The sequence below is a fragment of the Etheostoma spectabile genome, chromosome 21 (genome assembly GCF_008692095.1).
Source record: "Etheostoma spectabile isolate EspeVRDwgs_2016 chromosome 21, UIUC_Espe_1.0, whole genome shotgun sequence".
Taxonomy (NCBI): domain Eukaryota; kingdom Metazoa; phylum Chordata; class Actinopteri; order Perciformes; family Percidae; genus Etheostoma; species Etheostoma spectabile.
Window position 1 is genome coordinate 20,960,407 of NC_045753.1, and position 17,284 is coordinate 20,977,690.

Here is a 17,284-nt window from a genome sequence, read left to right on the forward strand (position 1 = left end):
TAGAGGCACCAGTCCAGCTATCCACCACAATGAAGTGTTAGCCTTGCTAAGAGTGTATATTTAGGACCTCAGTCAGAAATTTTAAACAGGTCAGGCTCTTATGATGTCATTCATATCAAAAGTTTCTTTTTTGTATTGGTTTTTGGACTAATGTCTGTGGCCTGACCCCCTGTTATCAGATAGAGCACACACACATTTACTGGTTTTGATATACGTATGAGGACATCAGTTAGACCATTACACAAGTACTATGCAGTACAATACTATTGCCATATTTTATAAGAAAACAAATCGATTCTGTGCAAACTTTGTGATTATGTTTGTTGTTTTTGTTGTTGTATGTGTGTGTGTGCGTTAGCTACACATCTAAATCTAATGCTTGTGTTTGTCTATCCGAGCCAGGACTATTGGAGAAAATGTCCTTTTGCAATTGCAGTGAACCTCAAACTTGCATCATATTCAAGAGTAGTGTCACTACCCGATGTGAGTCGAGGGAAGATGTGAGTCGCACATGCGTCACTTTGCAACAAGTAGCCTACAAGATGCTAACAAGAGACTTCTGTAATGTCAGTACAGTAAAAATGGACCTACTTAACAAAGTTTGTTTACTGCTGGCTACAAGTTAGCAATCAAACACAACAAAGGCTGCCACTGGAATGGCGTTTAGAGCTAACGTTAGCAATCAAACAATCGTAGATAGCTAAACAGTTTTTTAAACGATTTCCATCTTCTGTTATTGTTTGTAATGAGAAAGGTTTATTATTTTATGAATTTCACAAATTTCAGTATGACATGTTATGCCGTAAACGGTTTAAATCTGAGCATGCGCGACTCACATCTGCACTCAACTTACATCGGGTAGTGACACCAGCAACAGATTTTTTTTTACACTCCATGGCTGCCACACCTGTTAGGCACCTCTGTAGTTTTGAATTAAGCAGGGGGAAAGCCTGGGTCTCTCAAATACTTAATTTGTATTCCCTTTACTTTAAAAGTGCAGCATATAGCATTTCCCAATAATCTATCGGTCTCTTGCCAGTCAGAGCACATTACACACCGCAGAGGGAAATGGGAAAAGCGATTGATTCACCATTTCCATATCTAGCATCATTCATTGACTGTATGCTAGCATGCATACTGAAAAGAATCTCAGCTTGTACAGAAAGCTAAATTCTGAGTAGATTCCTATAATCACTTCAAGTGGCACCATTTGGACCAATTCCTTACCCCCTGGACGTTTGGATAGGAAATAAAGTTTGGGAACTTTGATACACTTTTTGGAATTGTTAAAAGTCTCCTGATCCATGACCATGACGTCATTGAAAAATCACTAGCTACAAAGTCATACAAGTCATACAAAGGCCTTGGAAGTCCAAAACATGCTGTTATTTGGTAGCTATCAAGAGAAAGACAATGATTTAAAATCTTTTTCATCTTACAATTCCATCTTTTGCTGTAATTGCCGAATAGCTATAAATTACACGACAAACCCTCAGTTTGACCTCTTACACTCTCTTCCATGACACCTTCTGTTGTCAGATAATAACAGTACATTGACACAGAGTCTTAGTCTCAATGCTTATATCTTAATAATATTACTGTATAGCAGAAGTCCTGAAAATAAGACTGCTAACAAACTAATCTAGCAAGTAATGAACCCACCATCTTAAACCCCTGACACACCAATCGGACGGCTGACCCTTGACAGAAAAGGCAGTTGGACTGATCAGTCCCCCTGAGTTGGTCAAAAAAGTTCCTCAGAACACACCAAAGTGACTATAACAGCAGGTGGCTGTATTGTCGCGCAAAAATTAAAACTGGCTGCTGATTGGATGAACTCGTCACGTGGGTCTGGTTTCTCTGGAAATTCAAAGCCAGACTGCCATGGTGGCTTGTTCAGAATACAATCTCATATTTTACTATATTTTACTCGCCGAAACGTGTTTTTGAGAACTTTTAAAGTGAGAAATAGGCCATGCAGTTGCTGAATCTGTCTTCATTTTAGATTGAAAAAGGCCAGTTTAAAATAGTTTTGTCAGATTTTGAGAAACTCTAGTCACGCTCATCCCGCTTCTCGTTTCCGGTTTTGCACTCCAACAATCTGATTGGTCATTTGAGTGACCGCTTTCCGACTGAGCATGTCAGGTCGACCAAAATGAAGGCTGACGGCCCCTCTGGACCACTCCGGACGGAGACAGCACGGAACACACCAAACAGACTCGAGTTACCGACCTCGCCAGACTGTCCAACGGCCAATTTTTGGGTTGGTGTGTCACAGCCCTTAAATGACAGGCCGAAGTTAGTATATGAGAAGCCGACAGGGAGATTCCTCTTATTACTCTCTAACACAAACAGTAGATCCTTGTTTGTTGGGCTGTCCCTCTGGATCAGCCAACACATAAAACGTTAGACAGTTTGGAAAAAAAAGCACTCTAGCTTGACTATCACTTATGTAGTTCACATCGTGGGCATCTGAAGCAGCATAATTGTGAAAAGTAAATATTCTAGTCACATGCACGGCTACTGTCTTGATTTATTTATGTGAATATCGCTGCCCTTTCCATCAATGCACTTAACCCCTGGTAATTAAATAGAGATCTGAATACTTACTACAGTGCAGCGGAGCGGGCAGCTGTTTGCAGTAGCCACTTCGCCACACAGCAGATAGAGCAATGGCTATTGGCATGTGTAGGTGGAGAGGTGGGGTGTGTGTGTGTGTGTGTGTGTGGGAACATAAATAAGGCAAATGTCACCAATTAGCAAACCTTGAATGTCCCATTCTCTGTCTCACATTGTCATGCCATTATAAATTGTGTGACGCGCAGTAGAAGTTCCACCGCTGGGATCATCTATAATTTGACAGGCTAGTTCAGCCTCCTCATACATGCATCACCGCCTGTAGATCTAAAATTGATAATTACGGTTAATGTTGATTATTATCAACGTCATATTTGACATCAACGTTGACTCACCCTGTATTGCTGAGAGTTGACTGTTTATAGTATTGCGTGTGGTTCGCTCTGAAGGATGTAGGCAGGAGATATTTGATTTTATGAATGAGTCATGTTACTCTGGCTCGTTTGCCCTCTCCTCATGCTGTTGAGACACACAAATAGGAACATGCACACCAAGTAAGGCGGAAGACAAGTAAGTGGAAGTGAAGAGCTGACACAGGCACGTCAATTAACAGCCAATCTATGGGGCAGTCAACAAAAACCATGGGTTGTGATTCATCAAAGGGGAAAGTTGTCTATGAGTACAATTTATATGTCATGAGTGACATCAGTTCTGGATGCATTGCGGGCGTTTATTAGTCATCATACTGTAATTGCTTACATGCATATTTCAGAAATGTAGCTCAATCCTGTGAAAAAGTGCTAGGAACTTTTCTTTGATTCCATAACCAAACAATTTTTTTTACTATTCTGCTTCTGTTTCTTTTACAACAACATTTTTCAATTTCTTCTCCAATCTTTTCTTCTTTCTCTCGTATTTCTCTATTCTTATAATTTGCCGTTCTTTTCTTCTTTAAATTATTTTCCTCTTTCCGCACAGTTTAAGCAAATGCACAGATTGCACAACTCCTACAACAAGCCATCGTCTTCTTTGTTGATAATCTATGTGCTTGGCTAGGCTATACTAAAAGCTAACCCATTTTAACAGATTCCAGGCCCTTTTTCACAATGTCAGTATCAGAATTGAGTTATTCCTCAATCCACTGCTCTTCCAAGATCTAATGGGCAATTATCTGCGAAGGAGAAGTTAATGGGTGTCCCATTTCACAAAGTCCCCAGTTATTTATGTGAATGAGCGCCATTGTGTGGAAACGTGGCAGACCCGTGCTAACCGCTCTAATTGTTTAGATATTCTCTATGGAATCCCACACCCATTGTAAGCCAGCACTAACACACAAGACCAACGTGTGTGTGTGAGTATGTGTGTGTGTGTGTGGGTGTTGTGGTGTGTGTGTGTGTGTGTGTGTGTGTGTGTGTGTGTGTGTATAACCAATGTAATGTACACTAAATGCAGAGACATGATGAAAGTATATACTGACCACCCAATACACACACAACCCATATAAACAGACATCCCGCCTCCCACATTCACCAAACAACACACACACACACACACACACACACACACACACACACACACACACACACTCACTCACCACAGACACTTACACAAGCAGCGCCGTAGACCTACCACCACATACTCAGACAACCCCCTACACACGCACATAGCTAGAGACCCACAGCCACATATGCAGGCATTCCCCCATACACATACACACACAACCAGAGACCCACCACCAACATCAACACCCACAGGCTCAGGCTTGGTGACATCATGGCTTGGATGACAGCACGTCTTCCAGCCCCATTAGTCTGATTGTAGGTGGCTCCGCCGCAGTGATTTATGGGTAAATATCCATAGTCACTCTCTGCTGTGTTGATTTATAAGCCATGTCTTGGTCCCTTTGGTCCCCAGACCACAAGACTTGGGAGGGGGAGTCCTGTACAAATAATGACATTGTAAAACTGGAGACAGAGGGAGAGAAGACCCGCCCTGTCACTTTCTCATCACCCAGTGCTGTTGACAAGTTTTGATTAGTCAATGAAATCAGGAAGCTCGGCACATGCATATGTGATGCCAAATTCTCTTTCAGTCATCTTGTAGTTTTTCTCTCTTTGCATACACCTGCCCACCTGTAAATGTCTAGCTAGCTGTCTCCATTCGTAATGTCTTCCTGTTAGCCTCCCAGTCTCTCTGTCCATTTAGTTTCCTATTGATGTCATGTATCTGTTTGTCAGCTCTCCTTTGTCATCTGTTTTCTTTCCCACTTTTTTCTTTCCCTAAGAAGTGTCTGAGCTTTTAAGAGCCCTATTAATTCTGTCTAACGCCACAGTGGAAAATGGCTTAGGCAAGAAAGAAAGAAAGAAAAACACAATGTTCACGTCCTATGTAAACTCCACATCAGCCATGCATTCATTTTTGTTCTATACTTATAGAGAATATTACTGTTTGTATTCTTTTAAAAAAGCCCACAAACCCTTTGGCGTATAAAAATCTGTGTGAACCTAGAAGCACTTTGTGGTGATTTGATTTTTCCCAACACTGACAATAGATTTTAAAGTCTGAGTATAATAACTCCAAGAACATATTTTTAATTTATTTTCCTTCTTTCTCCCATTGGATTACATTTTTTTTATTTAAATTATTTTCTGTCCTTTATATGTCTCTATCTCTTTCACCTTCTAACCATTCCTTTTCTTTCTCTCTCTAACCCAGTTGCGTAGGAGGCGCCCAGTTGAATGCTCTGAGCTGTTTATAATTGGGTTGTGCTCTGTTACCACAGCACGCAGCATATTGCCCTCAGTCCAAACAAATCTGGCAATTGTTTAAGTAGTGAAAATGCACTGAGCCCGTTAATGCAAAAAGGACAGCAGGTAGCTGTAAATGTCATAAAACTCACAGTTTGGCACATTTACTGGTCAATTGTTAATAGTTGGACACGGTGTTGTATCTCAAAGCTGTGGTAATGTTTTGTCTAAGTGGCACTGCCAAAAATGATAAGCGCTACGCCTTTGTTTTATATTAATAAATATCCTTTTACTTATACTTGCAGATAAATTTGCATGTTTTCTTTCCTTAGCTCCTCCAACGGCAAAACATGTTTGCCTATATTTTGTCATTTTTCTATTCCAGATATATACTGTATAATATTCATTCTGAACGCTCACAGTTAAAGTCTAACAGTTTAATGATCATATACAAGTATAATTGCACTTTAATATGTTGCAATTATTATTGTTAGCAGTAGCATTATCACATTGTCGTTGTTAGGAGGCTTTGCAGTGCAGAGTGTCTATCCTGAAGCCAGCTGTCACACTCTCCTCCCTGGAGCATGTATAGGGAGGATAAACTGAAAGGCCACCAGGAACCCATTGAGAGCCCTTTAAGGAAGTTTCTAAATATGTGTGTTGATGTGTGCATGTATGTGAATTAGTGTGGGTGTGAGTTATAATTAGAAGCTTCTCTTGACTGACAGGTGTTGGGACAACCTGCTGTGCCCCTCCAGTGGTGCATGCTGGGTGCCCACATCTCCTCTAGTCTCAGCCAGAGAAATTGGCAGGTGGATTTTATACTTGTGGAAAGCGTGGGTGAATAGAGGTACGGATGGACATAAGTAGGAATGGGATGATTAAAAAAAGAAAGTATGACAGTATTTCCTGAATATCCTTTCAGAGCAATGGCACCATGTTTGACATTTCCACCAGCTATGAGTAATGTTCTCAATGTGCCCAGGCTGCACAGTACCATGCCAACACCACATACACACACACACACACCACACACACACACACACACACACACACACACACACACACACACACACGTTGTCTTTCATACAGTATGTGCACATACACACACAGAGCCTCGCCCACTGCAGTTACCCATAGTCACACTAAAGGTTGCCAGCCACTAAGCACAATGTAGATTTCATGACTAAATTAATTTATATTGACGTTCACCAGATCTTAAAGTTTGAGTATGTGGGCTGTTACTATACGAGGAAGCAGGATTTTTTTTTCAACATTTTAGGGTTGCTGATCTCAGGAACTGAACAGAAAATGATTTAATGTAGATTTCTTTTCAGCACACACGAATTTAAACTTTAGTCATATTGGACTAAAATACATATAATGAATGTATGCTTTACTGTAGTACTGTACCAGAGGCTACCATGTAAGACCCTCTTTCAGTTTGAATGACCTAGAATAGACTATTTACAGATCATTTAAATTAAAAGAAGAAAATACTCAATCTGTAACAGCAACAACACACAGCAGATTATTCCAATTTATTGGTTTGCAGTGTCGTGTCAGATTATCATGCATTATCAATACAAATATTCTCTGAATGCTTGTCCATTTCAGTATTATAGCAAATCCTCAAAGTATGCTGTTGTACCGGCTTAAGTGCTCCTGCAGCCTGCAGCCTGCACAAGGTCCCGGAGCAAAATCAAGGCAGTGCACCTGCTTTGTGAAGTCTCGTCTTCTTCATCCATTCATGTCTCTTATCTGCACAACTTCTTCCCCTCCTGTAAACCTTCCCACTGATCATTATCTTCAGGCTACTGTGCCTATAATGAGCATTTCCTCCAACCCCCCTCCCTATTCTCTCACTTAGCCCCCACCCCTCCTCTCCTGTCCTCCCCTTCTCACTCTGTGCAGAATTGGAGAAGCTTATCGCCTAGCAACCACAATTAAAGTACAACAAGTCAGTGGCGGTAGCAGCCGCCATCAGAGCAAGCTTCACAAACCTTTGTGTGACCAACGAAATAAGAGGAAAATAGAGAGAGAGAGTTCGATAGGAAGGGAGGGTAAACGGAGTGAACGAGTAGATGTTGGACAGGTGAACTGCAATTAGAGCCACCACTGGAACACCGAAGTGAGGACTTGGGGTTTTGAAAACAAGAGAAAAAGAAGACAGGGAGAGTGGAGTAACGTTCTCCGACTGGGTTCACTGGGTTGGACTCGACAGGTATTTGTTTGCGCTGGAATGAATGGACACAAAGTGAAGGTATTCTGACTAATATGATGGTGTTTTTATGCGTGGATTACTTCTTATGTATTTTTGTTTGCTCGTGAGTCAGTATTTGAAGAAAGACATGTTAAACAGATTTTGCTTTTAAGGGCATTTGGCTTGAATGCAGCATATATTGTGTCTGTAATTTCACAACTGTGAGGGAATGCCAAGGTTTTTTGGGTAAATGCTGTAAAGGTATGCATTCACACATCTGTGTCTGTACACACACTAAGAAAAATGTAAACTTAAGCCTGTGGATAAAACTGGAATCCAATGAGTTTTTTTAGGACCGACTAATGGATTCTTATGTATTTATTATTGTTAGACCCCTATCATCTCTTCCATATGCTCATTTCTTCCTGATTTTAAAAGTAATTTTCATCATTCACAAATATGTCTTACAGTTAATGTGAGAAGCCAGCTAATTGTCTCCCATATGTGCCACACTATCTTTAGGATAATTGACTAAGGCATTGAGAAAAGCTCTAGTTGTCAGGTATGATGTCTCCTGCTACCATTATCAATGGAACCATGATTTAACAGTGACTAGTAAAAGATGTGCGGAGAGAGAGCGGTTTTGTATGAGCTGAAATTGATATTGCACATGAGCTGTTAAACTTGGTTTGATTTTTGGAAGATTGTTAGTGGCGCTTTCCGTGAATATATGTGGACAGAGGTGAAAGGATGCAGATGGCAAGTTGCAGGAAGACCTTGAACTTAGTGAGAGGCTGGTGTATGGGCAAAAACTCATTTAATGCCATTCACAGAATTTTTATTGAAGCTTGCTTCCATAACTTCTAATTCCTGTTTGGCAGAAGATAATGTGCATGACACACTGTTACAAAAGGGAATGCTTTTATATTTGTTTGTTAGGTCATAAAGGTATCTATGGGTTGTAAATTTCAGGTTCTTCCAAATAAATCCAAATCAGCCTTCAGGATGCAGTAATGCTCTGTATGGCACAATTAAAAAAACAAAAAAACACTTGTTATAGTGAATACCTAAATAATTCCCATACATTTCCAGAACCATGCTGTTAACCATGCTGTGCTTATTCATGCTTTGATGCGGTCCTTATTTCACCCTGAATGGTGGCTCTAAAATAGTGCTCTTTCAACCCCCCCACAGACCTATCTTTCACATAAAGGACACCCACCTGCTCTCATCCCCATGGCAGATTGGCACTACCTGAGGGCACTGTGGGGGAGCTGGCAGGTGAAAGGTCAGTCACTCCGTATGGCCTATCCTGTCCCCACCAGGAGGATGAAACTTAAATGCAGACTTAAACGCACAGAAAAATCAACGATGGTCAAAATGTCACTGCACCGCACACATAAAAGCCCACACACATACACAAACACTTAAAACGCCAGAGTAGAGCACTGCTCACATAAAAGCACATATACACAAATGCACACACACACACACTCAGAACAACAGTTTTCTCTGATGTTTAGTTTTAGATTCAAAGGGAGGAAATTTCTCACTTGTTTTTAAGGATACACTCGCTGTCCTGTACCACTTAATCATTTTGGAGAATCGTAGGAAAAGTTCCTGCATCAAAGTCACTCAACACCCGTACATGTCCATTAATGGCTCCACAGATAAAATTCAGACATTGGACTCTATTTTCGTGGCTGTGCAACAACAAACAAAAGCAGCGCTCAGACTTTTGGTATTTTCCTGACCTTAAAGTTCACTTTGCCCATCTGTGTGATATTTTGGTAATGTTGATCTGCTGCCAATCTTATAACTATATATGTACATGTGCAAACAACACCCGGCTGCTACTAAATAAAAAAATGTATTAAATCTGTCAAACTGGTCAGTTATAGATTGGTATTCTGCTGTCCATGCAGGAGACATTGGATTACTGCCTATTATCTGTGTGTCACAGCCTCTTTTTAGATAAATAAAAAATCAGCGGTTCATGTTTTTTCTTAAATAGTTTACGAAGCAAACTCGTACTCAACCAAAGCCAATATGATTTGGACTTTTACAACGTAAATTACAGTTGAATTATGATTTAAATGATGTTGGATTGATGGGATTATATGATTTCCTTTACCAAGCAAATTTTTCTTATTCATTTCTAGAATCTTTGCACTAAATAACTGTTAAAAACCCACACCATCTGCCTCGGTGCTGCGTGTTTAGGTCTTGCCGCTCTGTGCCATCCAGCAATATGAGTTCCTGCAGAAGCATCTTTCCATTTGTTGAGCTATTGTCATGTGTTTGGCACAGTTGTTTCAGAGTGATGAGATCAGTGATGTGATTGGCTTACAGTATATTTATTAATCAACACATCTTTCCAATCTATATTCATTTTCCAGTCCTTTGGATGACTTGGCAACCTGTCTACAGTGTGCTCTGTCACTGGCCCAATGCACTCTGGGACCGTCTTTAATAAAGACAAAAAGGGTAATAAAGGGTTTTAGAGTCAGTGAATATTTTTTTTAGGAAGGTCTCTGGATTTGATCCTTGAAACCATCACAATATTTTGTATTGCATATGCTTCTGTTGTATTTTGGTGGTGGAGCATGGCTGCCTCCCTCCCCCACCTTATATAAAAATGCAAAACAGCAACAGAATTTCACTCTGCAAATATCCCCAGCTTGAGGGCTGGTTGTGTGTATGTGTTGAGTGTCTGTGTTTCTCCTGTGTGCATTACTGTCTGTCTCAGCTGTGTCAGCCCTAAGGACTAAACACCTCCAGGAGATGTGGACGGCAGGGGAATACTATGTGTGTGTCCGCACTGTTATGTATGTGTTTTGTGTCAGTGTGTGTGTTCTGTGCATGTGAGCCTAATAAGTTGGCTCTGCCAGAGGGATGTATTCAAACGGCCCCTTGTTGAGCAGAGCTGGCAGGACGTATTTTTTTTGCACCTGGAGTTTCTCAGTTGCTTTTATCATCATCAGGGAAATGGCTTTTAAACCTGTCTGTCACTCACTCTGCTTGCCTTCTCTCACATTCACATTACAAGGTCATTACCCATGTAATTGGCGCTCCCAGGGTAGCATTGATCAATTGATTGATGTTACTTTAAAGGTAGATGTCCAGATTAGAGAGGGAGTTGAGAAGTACATTTAGTAGGTCACATTGAATACATGAATGTACACAACACAAGTGAAATTGTTGGAATTATATACAGTACATATATACTGTATGTATACCAAGCTCTTTGATCTATAGTTTTGCAGCATGCTCTCTACAAGAGAGCACTTAAGGATGGAGAACCATAGTATTTCTGTTTTAGATGGGGATTGTAATGTCTGTTATTCTTCTTTGATTTCCAGAGTCTGGGCTCTGCTGACCGAAAGGAGAATCTCCACAAGAAGTAAGTCCCATCCGTTTACCTGCCTGTGTACATTCCTCTCTTTTGTCTATATTTGATTTCAAGAAAACAGCCAAACAGACCAGAGATGTGGACATTTTTGTTGAAAATCAATAGCTCCCAGAAACGTCATGTTCTCTCACCAATGGTTGTTGTCAACATGATTGCTTGCTAACGTGGCAACTACTAAACGTGACGTTGCCATGTGATATCTTGAGAATGACATCTTCTTTGGATTTGGGATTCACACCTAAGAGCTTTTTGCTGTGAGACAAGGCTGTTAACCACTAAACCTGTATCTTACTCGTATCAATAGAACAACCGAGGATTAGGTCTTTAGGTATTTGAAATAGACAGAGATAGATAGTTGCTCAGCAACCAAAGCAATGGACACCCATACTTTTCTTTACAATGCATTTCTCCTGTCTGTTTCTTCCTATCAGCAGTGCAACAGGCATGGTCTGTGCACTTGAATGACAATGGAGGTGTTTATCCATTTTTTTTTCTCTTAATTCCAGTCCAAGACATTTCAGGATGCCTCACTTTGGACCAATAAGCCAATTTACCCATTTTCTGCTAGCTGCCGTTCTTTGAAAGCTAAACCATTAAATTGAAATGAAGCGTCAATGAGTGTAACCTCTGTTAGTTGTTTAATTGAGTACATTCAATTATGTACTTATTCTGTAGTGTTCAGTAATTCCTCTACAATGCGACAGTAAGTCCCGTGGTTATGACACAATCATTAGCCTATTTTTACAAAAATGTCTGCTACAGAGCCATAACGTGAGATACAAGGTAATAGAGCCTTTTATACATTGTCATATTTATTTTTAAATAAACAATGGACAAATAGAATCTTTAAACGTTTCAGATGTAAAGTTTTTCGCTGTCAAAGTGACTTCAAAATGAATGGCAGTGAATGGAATGCTAACGACGGGTGATGCTTGTTAGCAGCAAAATGGCGCCATAGGAGGTACGTGTGGAGAGAGGCTTACCCTCTTGGTATAACACAGTGACGGTAAAACCTCTGCTGCAGGCTAACCTTAGTAGAATGTGCAGTGTTGCTACAACAACACAAACAAACTGTTGCTAGAGCGCATTTTCATCCTGATGTCATAGGCCAGTCAACGCGGAAGATTGAGCTCCATGACTGCGGAAGAGCTGAGGATTTTCAAGCTCCATGACTGCTTTATGCAATTTTGACCAACTCTCATGGGAATGAACGGGGCTTTGCGCCGGACGCTGTATTCAGTTCTCTTAATACATCCACGGACACTATGCCAGCAAGAATATCCCACAATGCAATGCGGTAGTAACAACAACATTCATAAACAGACAGATGGAGCTCTGTAACATCAACAACGCTTCAATTTACATTTGTACATACAAAACAGTGATTTTGTCACACGCAACCGTTGGACTAGTTGCTTACCTTTTCCAGTAGTTTAAGCATTATATAGCGCCACCGGTAGAGGTCGCCACGGGTTACAATAGTTGCGTTTTCAACCGGCAAGGAGTCTTTCAGGAAGGGACATGGTAATTACAGCTACATGTGGCTGAAAAGAAACATATTAATGTTTATTCTCACCGAAGTGTGTTGAATGATAGTGTAGATATCGAGTATGTAATCCATAGTATGTAGAATACATGTGTGTGATGTCTTAAAGCATAAAACATAAAAATGGAAAACTTAACCAGGCTGAATCAAAGAATACGTCACTTGACTTGTTTCCCAATAATGAAACTCACAATGGTGCATGCTGTGCATTTAAGGCTGAACTCTCTTTGATCCATGCTGTAAGTCACTGACATTGGGACATCTGCTGCATCATAGATGTAATGTATACTTTTTTATCATATCTGATATGTCTGATGTGCCAGGTGTGCTGGCCCAGTAAGCACTCAGTGTGCCAGAATGGCAGACATCTGTTGCCAGGAGACAAGCTATACAGTATATTCATCACAGGATGTCAAGTAACAGAAGTCTTCCCCTTGAAAAAGAGGGAAGGAGAAGAGTGTTCAGTTCACTCTTCTACACATTTATTTATTACAAGCTGAAACACATGTTTGAGCATAAATGAACAGGCACAATGGGGTAAACAGGCAAACAGTATTCACACACATCTATGTTCAAGTTTTTCATCTCAAGATTACCATAACCAAGAACAAATGGCTGCATACATGCATGTGTGTGCATGTGCGTGTGTGTGTGTGTGTGTGTGTGTGTGTGTAACAGAGAGAGAGAGCAAGAGAGAGAGAGAGAGACACTAATTGTCAGTCTGTTCTTCAATATCTGTGTTATCTATTCATCCACCACATTATCTTAATTTAATTAATTAATACTAACTTCCTCTCTGTTCTGGCTCCTATTCTGCCTTCTGCTCAGCTGTCCCTTGGTAGGATGATTAGGACTATGTCAATAACATTTAGCCTCGTCAAATGTCAAGCAAAATTATTAATATAATCATGAAGGATTGTACAGACATGGTCAGTCATGTCAATGCAAATCAAATATTTGCTTATTTCTGTCCTTACAGGCTATCCGACATTCTCTTATTTCTGATCAGCATGTCAATGATTTCAGCTGTTCCTCTTCTTACCTACAGATGGAATATTACAAAACTTTGGCTCATTTTTCCTCCAGCTATAGATGACCATGCATGCCTTTTTTTTTGTCCCACTTGGACCACTGCAATTCTCTTTTTATGTGCCTTAGCAGGTGATCACTGGATCATTTACAAGTGGTTCAGACTCCCTCTGCCAGGCTTATTGCCAGGTGTACTAAAAGGTCTCACATTATACCTATTTAATATCTTTATCCCCGTCAAGTGCATTCCTACACACAGCAAGGCAAACACATTTTCACACGTTTCATTACATTTTTAAGACATTTGAGATTTTATAGAGCTTCAAATTGGCTTTTTACCTCTCTTTTTTGCTGTAGTTGATGAATTAATTTAGTCACAGTTTTTGTTTTTGATTTTAACACCTACATTAACGACCTTGGCCTTGTTAGTTGTACTAAGAAGTGCTTTATGATTGGCGTTTTGACTTTGTGGCTCCTTTTTTATACACACTTGTGCTCTCACTAGTCTAATAAGTATAGTAGTACTCACAATACAATACAGTACAATAGTTATTTTGTATTTTTTTCTACTTTTAAATATGTGCGTTATTAATAAGATTTGGTTTATGTCAAAGTGCATTACAATTATTAAAACAAATAATAAGTATTATCATTCTGTTCAGGCAGGCAGTAAATAATATGTTAGTGACGTTTCAAGGCTTATTTATTACAGAGAAAAAAAACGTAATAATTGTTTACTTTAGAGATGACCTGGGAGAGTTTGATTTCCTGTTGACCTGGGTGGAATCACGAGGAGAAGAAGAATAGAAGAAGAAAAAACACACAAAGGTGTAGAGGAGAGCAATGTTGAGCAGACAGTGAGAGTCAAACTATATAGCCTAGCATGTTAATGTGCATTTTAAATACATAGGACTGTGTACTCTTTTCCTTATTACGCTACGTGTGTGAGTCGTGCCCTGTTTACTGCTGGCCAAGTTTGGTTTTGTTGGACGTAAAGGAGAATTCCGGTCAATTTCATCACATAGCTCTGTTATTTGTATATTTGAAGGTCTGTCAGTAGAGAGAAAAAGAAAACCAATCGGTGCTGCCTACACCGAGCTATCCTCCTGCTAGAGTTAGCACCCAAAAGGCTTAAACAGTGCAAGTTTTAAACGGGTTTTTAGCCTCTTAACATGTTCAAAATGTCATTAAAAGGGCCTGCTGTGGGTCAAAGGTGGCCTGCTGCTCATTGCTTCTGTGCGGACTGAAACGGGTCTGAGAAGAGACCGCGGTAGGAATTGTTCTCATTCTACACCCAGCATTGGCGGTATGCCTACTGATGGCCTCGCTTTTCTTTTCTTCATGAGCTCCAACTTTAAGCGCGCCAACAAAACTTAATGCAAACTTGCTAAAAGAACAATCTAAAACAAAGAGTGCCCTCAGGTTAAAATGCTAAAGGCTAAATGACCAGGGTCTTTCTGTTTACTATTTTATTTTCATATTGGGATTTCTCTGTATTAATGTCAACTAAATTCTGCATTCAGTGAATACAAAATCAAACAGGGATACTGTGTTGGTGTTGTTTCTCATTTTTCTGTAAAACTGAATGGGTTAATTCATATATATGGAGCATTTAGGTAATATTATTTGAGGTTACTAAACTAGGATTGTTCTTCTAGACTCTCATTAGTTGCTAAAGTCATATCAAGAGTCATAGTTTACCCTAGAAAGGTTTAATATACGCTTCATATTATGAGCTTTTGGTGAGAGGGTTACACTACGTTTTAGTCACTTTACCTTTTACCTCTGTCACTTTACCTTGCTTTGTGCTCATGAAATCTTGTACTCTATAAAAAAAAACGTTACACTTACACTTAACTTTGCTACTTATGTTGGGTGCAGACAGTACAGGAAGGAAGGAATAATGGAAGGATGGGGAACTAAGAGTGTCTTAGAGGCTGGGGGATGCTTTGCGTTTTTTCATGGAGCAAGGGATTTAGGTACGGATGTCAGGGAAGAGAGAACTTGATTAGACTAATTTATTCACAGGAGCAGGCCATGTAATTGTTCTCACATGGGGTGACGTAATGTAGGTGTGTGTGTGTGTGTGTGTGTGTGTGTGTGTGTGTGTGTGTGTGTGTGTGTGTGTGTGTGTGTGTGTGTGTGTGTGTGTGTGTGTGTGTGTGTGTGTGTGTGTGTGTGTGTGTGTGTGTGTGTGTGTGTGTGTGTGTGTGTGTGTGTGTGTGTGTGTGTGTAAAAGGGGATATTTGTTCTTTAGCAATGTGCCTGACTTGGTTTTGTTTAGATAATAAATCCATATTCTAATGTGTAATTTCTCAGTTCCACCACTTTAGAGATATTCTCTTCTGGAGAAGAAGAGACAGAAACAATTAGATGGAGAATAACTTTCCCACCACCTAAGGAAAAAAAAAGTCTCTCTACTTGAAATACGTTAGATAAATATAAAATATAAAACAACAATACCGTTCTAATTATAAATATGTAGCCTGCACGTCATCAATCAATCTATGAAGTTATAACTTTTTTTTTATTTATGCAAGAAAATCGACATAAGAGATTTCAAAAGCTGTCGGTGGAAATCACTAATGGCTTGTCTTTGAAGTGACACAGCTGTCTCGCTTAAAATGTACATATCTATATGAGACGGCTCTATTGCTGAAATAAACATCAGGCACCAACTTTTTTTCACTCTAAAGACGCTGCGTCTCAGACCAGCTGTTAGATTTTTGCTCCCAACTGTAGCTGCTTGTTGCCTTGGTTACAGGTGACACAGTAGCCAGCACCCAGCAGCATTTAATTCCCGGCAACATCACAGGCTTTATGTATTTCATTCAGTGTCCTGAATGTGGCTGATTAAACACAGCGCCTCATGTCTCAGATCAGAGGACAGGAGATGAGAGAGGAAAAGCAGAAGAAATAGCTACATCTTACACAGCTTATCTACCAAGCACAAATAAAGATGAGCATTAGCAATGAACAAAATGTTTTTCTATCACTTTGCATCAGTTGGAAATAGGCAGAAAAAGAAAGAAGAAAGCAACAAACAGAAAGAGAAGAGACCCACCACATTACTCTATCTCACTCCCTAGAGGGACAATCCAAGGCTAATTCTAGCAGGAGCATAATAAGGACTGAGGGTTCCCGCTGTCTAACCGACGTGAAACACATTCTTCATTTTTCCAGCACTTTTTCTTTTCACCTAATTTTTTTTTCCAGGGTTTTGAAATCCAAGTGTAAATACTTTGAGAAGTATTTACAATAGTGGTAATGGTGGTAGGAGAGGGAGCTAACTCAGCGATCCTTAGAAGACTAGATCTGACTGGGGGACTATTTGTACTGTTGATCTGGTGTGTATGTGCACACATATGTTCTCAACGGCAAAGTGTGTTTGTACCCATACTGTTGATTTAGTGTATGTTTAACAAATATGAAGAGCAGCATTTATCCCTCTTTCTGTGTGTGTGTGTGTGTGTGTGCGTACATGCGTGTGTCTGTATGTGTCCATGTGCTTTTTTGATGTGGCTTGGCTGCAGTGATGTTGGGCTGTTTGAGAACTTCCCAAGAGCAAGCTGCCTGGCCAAAGATCTCAGCGGGCAGAGACAGCCATTGTTTTGGTAAGGCATCCTGGCCATGATGGTGTGTGTGTGTGTGTGTGTGTGTGTGTGTGTGTGTGTGAGAGAGAGACAGAGAGAGATGCAAAGAAAGAAAGAAAGCTTAATTTGGAGTACTTGCTATGCTGACTAGCAGTGCATATCCTTTTCATTCTGGAC

General features: G+C 40.1%; 1 protein-coding gene across 4 annotated transcripts in view; it reads left to right on the forward strand.

The window, feature by feature from the left end:
• The window catches only part of ankfn1b (ankyrin repeat and fibronectin type III domain containing 1b), a 132,217-nt gene that overhangs the window by 68,249 nt on the left and 46,684 nt on the right, over positions 1-17,284 (forward strand). For 3 of the 4 annotated variants that reach the window (XM_032502564.1, XM_032502565.1, XM_032502563.1), the window contains one exon: positions 10,890-10,930. In XM_032502564.1, the coding sequence (XP_032358455.1) occupies positions 10,890-10,930 (41 nt within the window). Of the gene's footprint in view, positions 1-7,334; positions 7,549-10,889; positions 10,931-17,284 lie in introns of those variants that run through there. The other variant, XM_032502566.1, reaches the window with a different exon arrangement.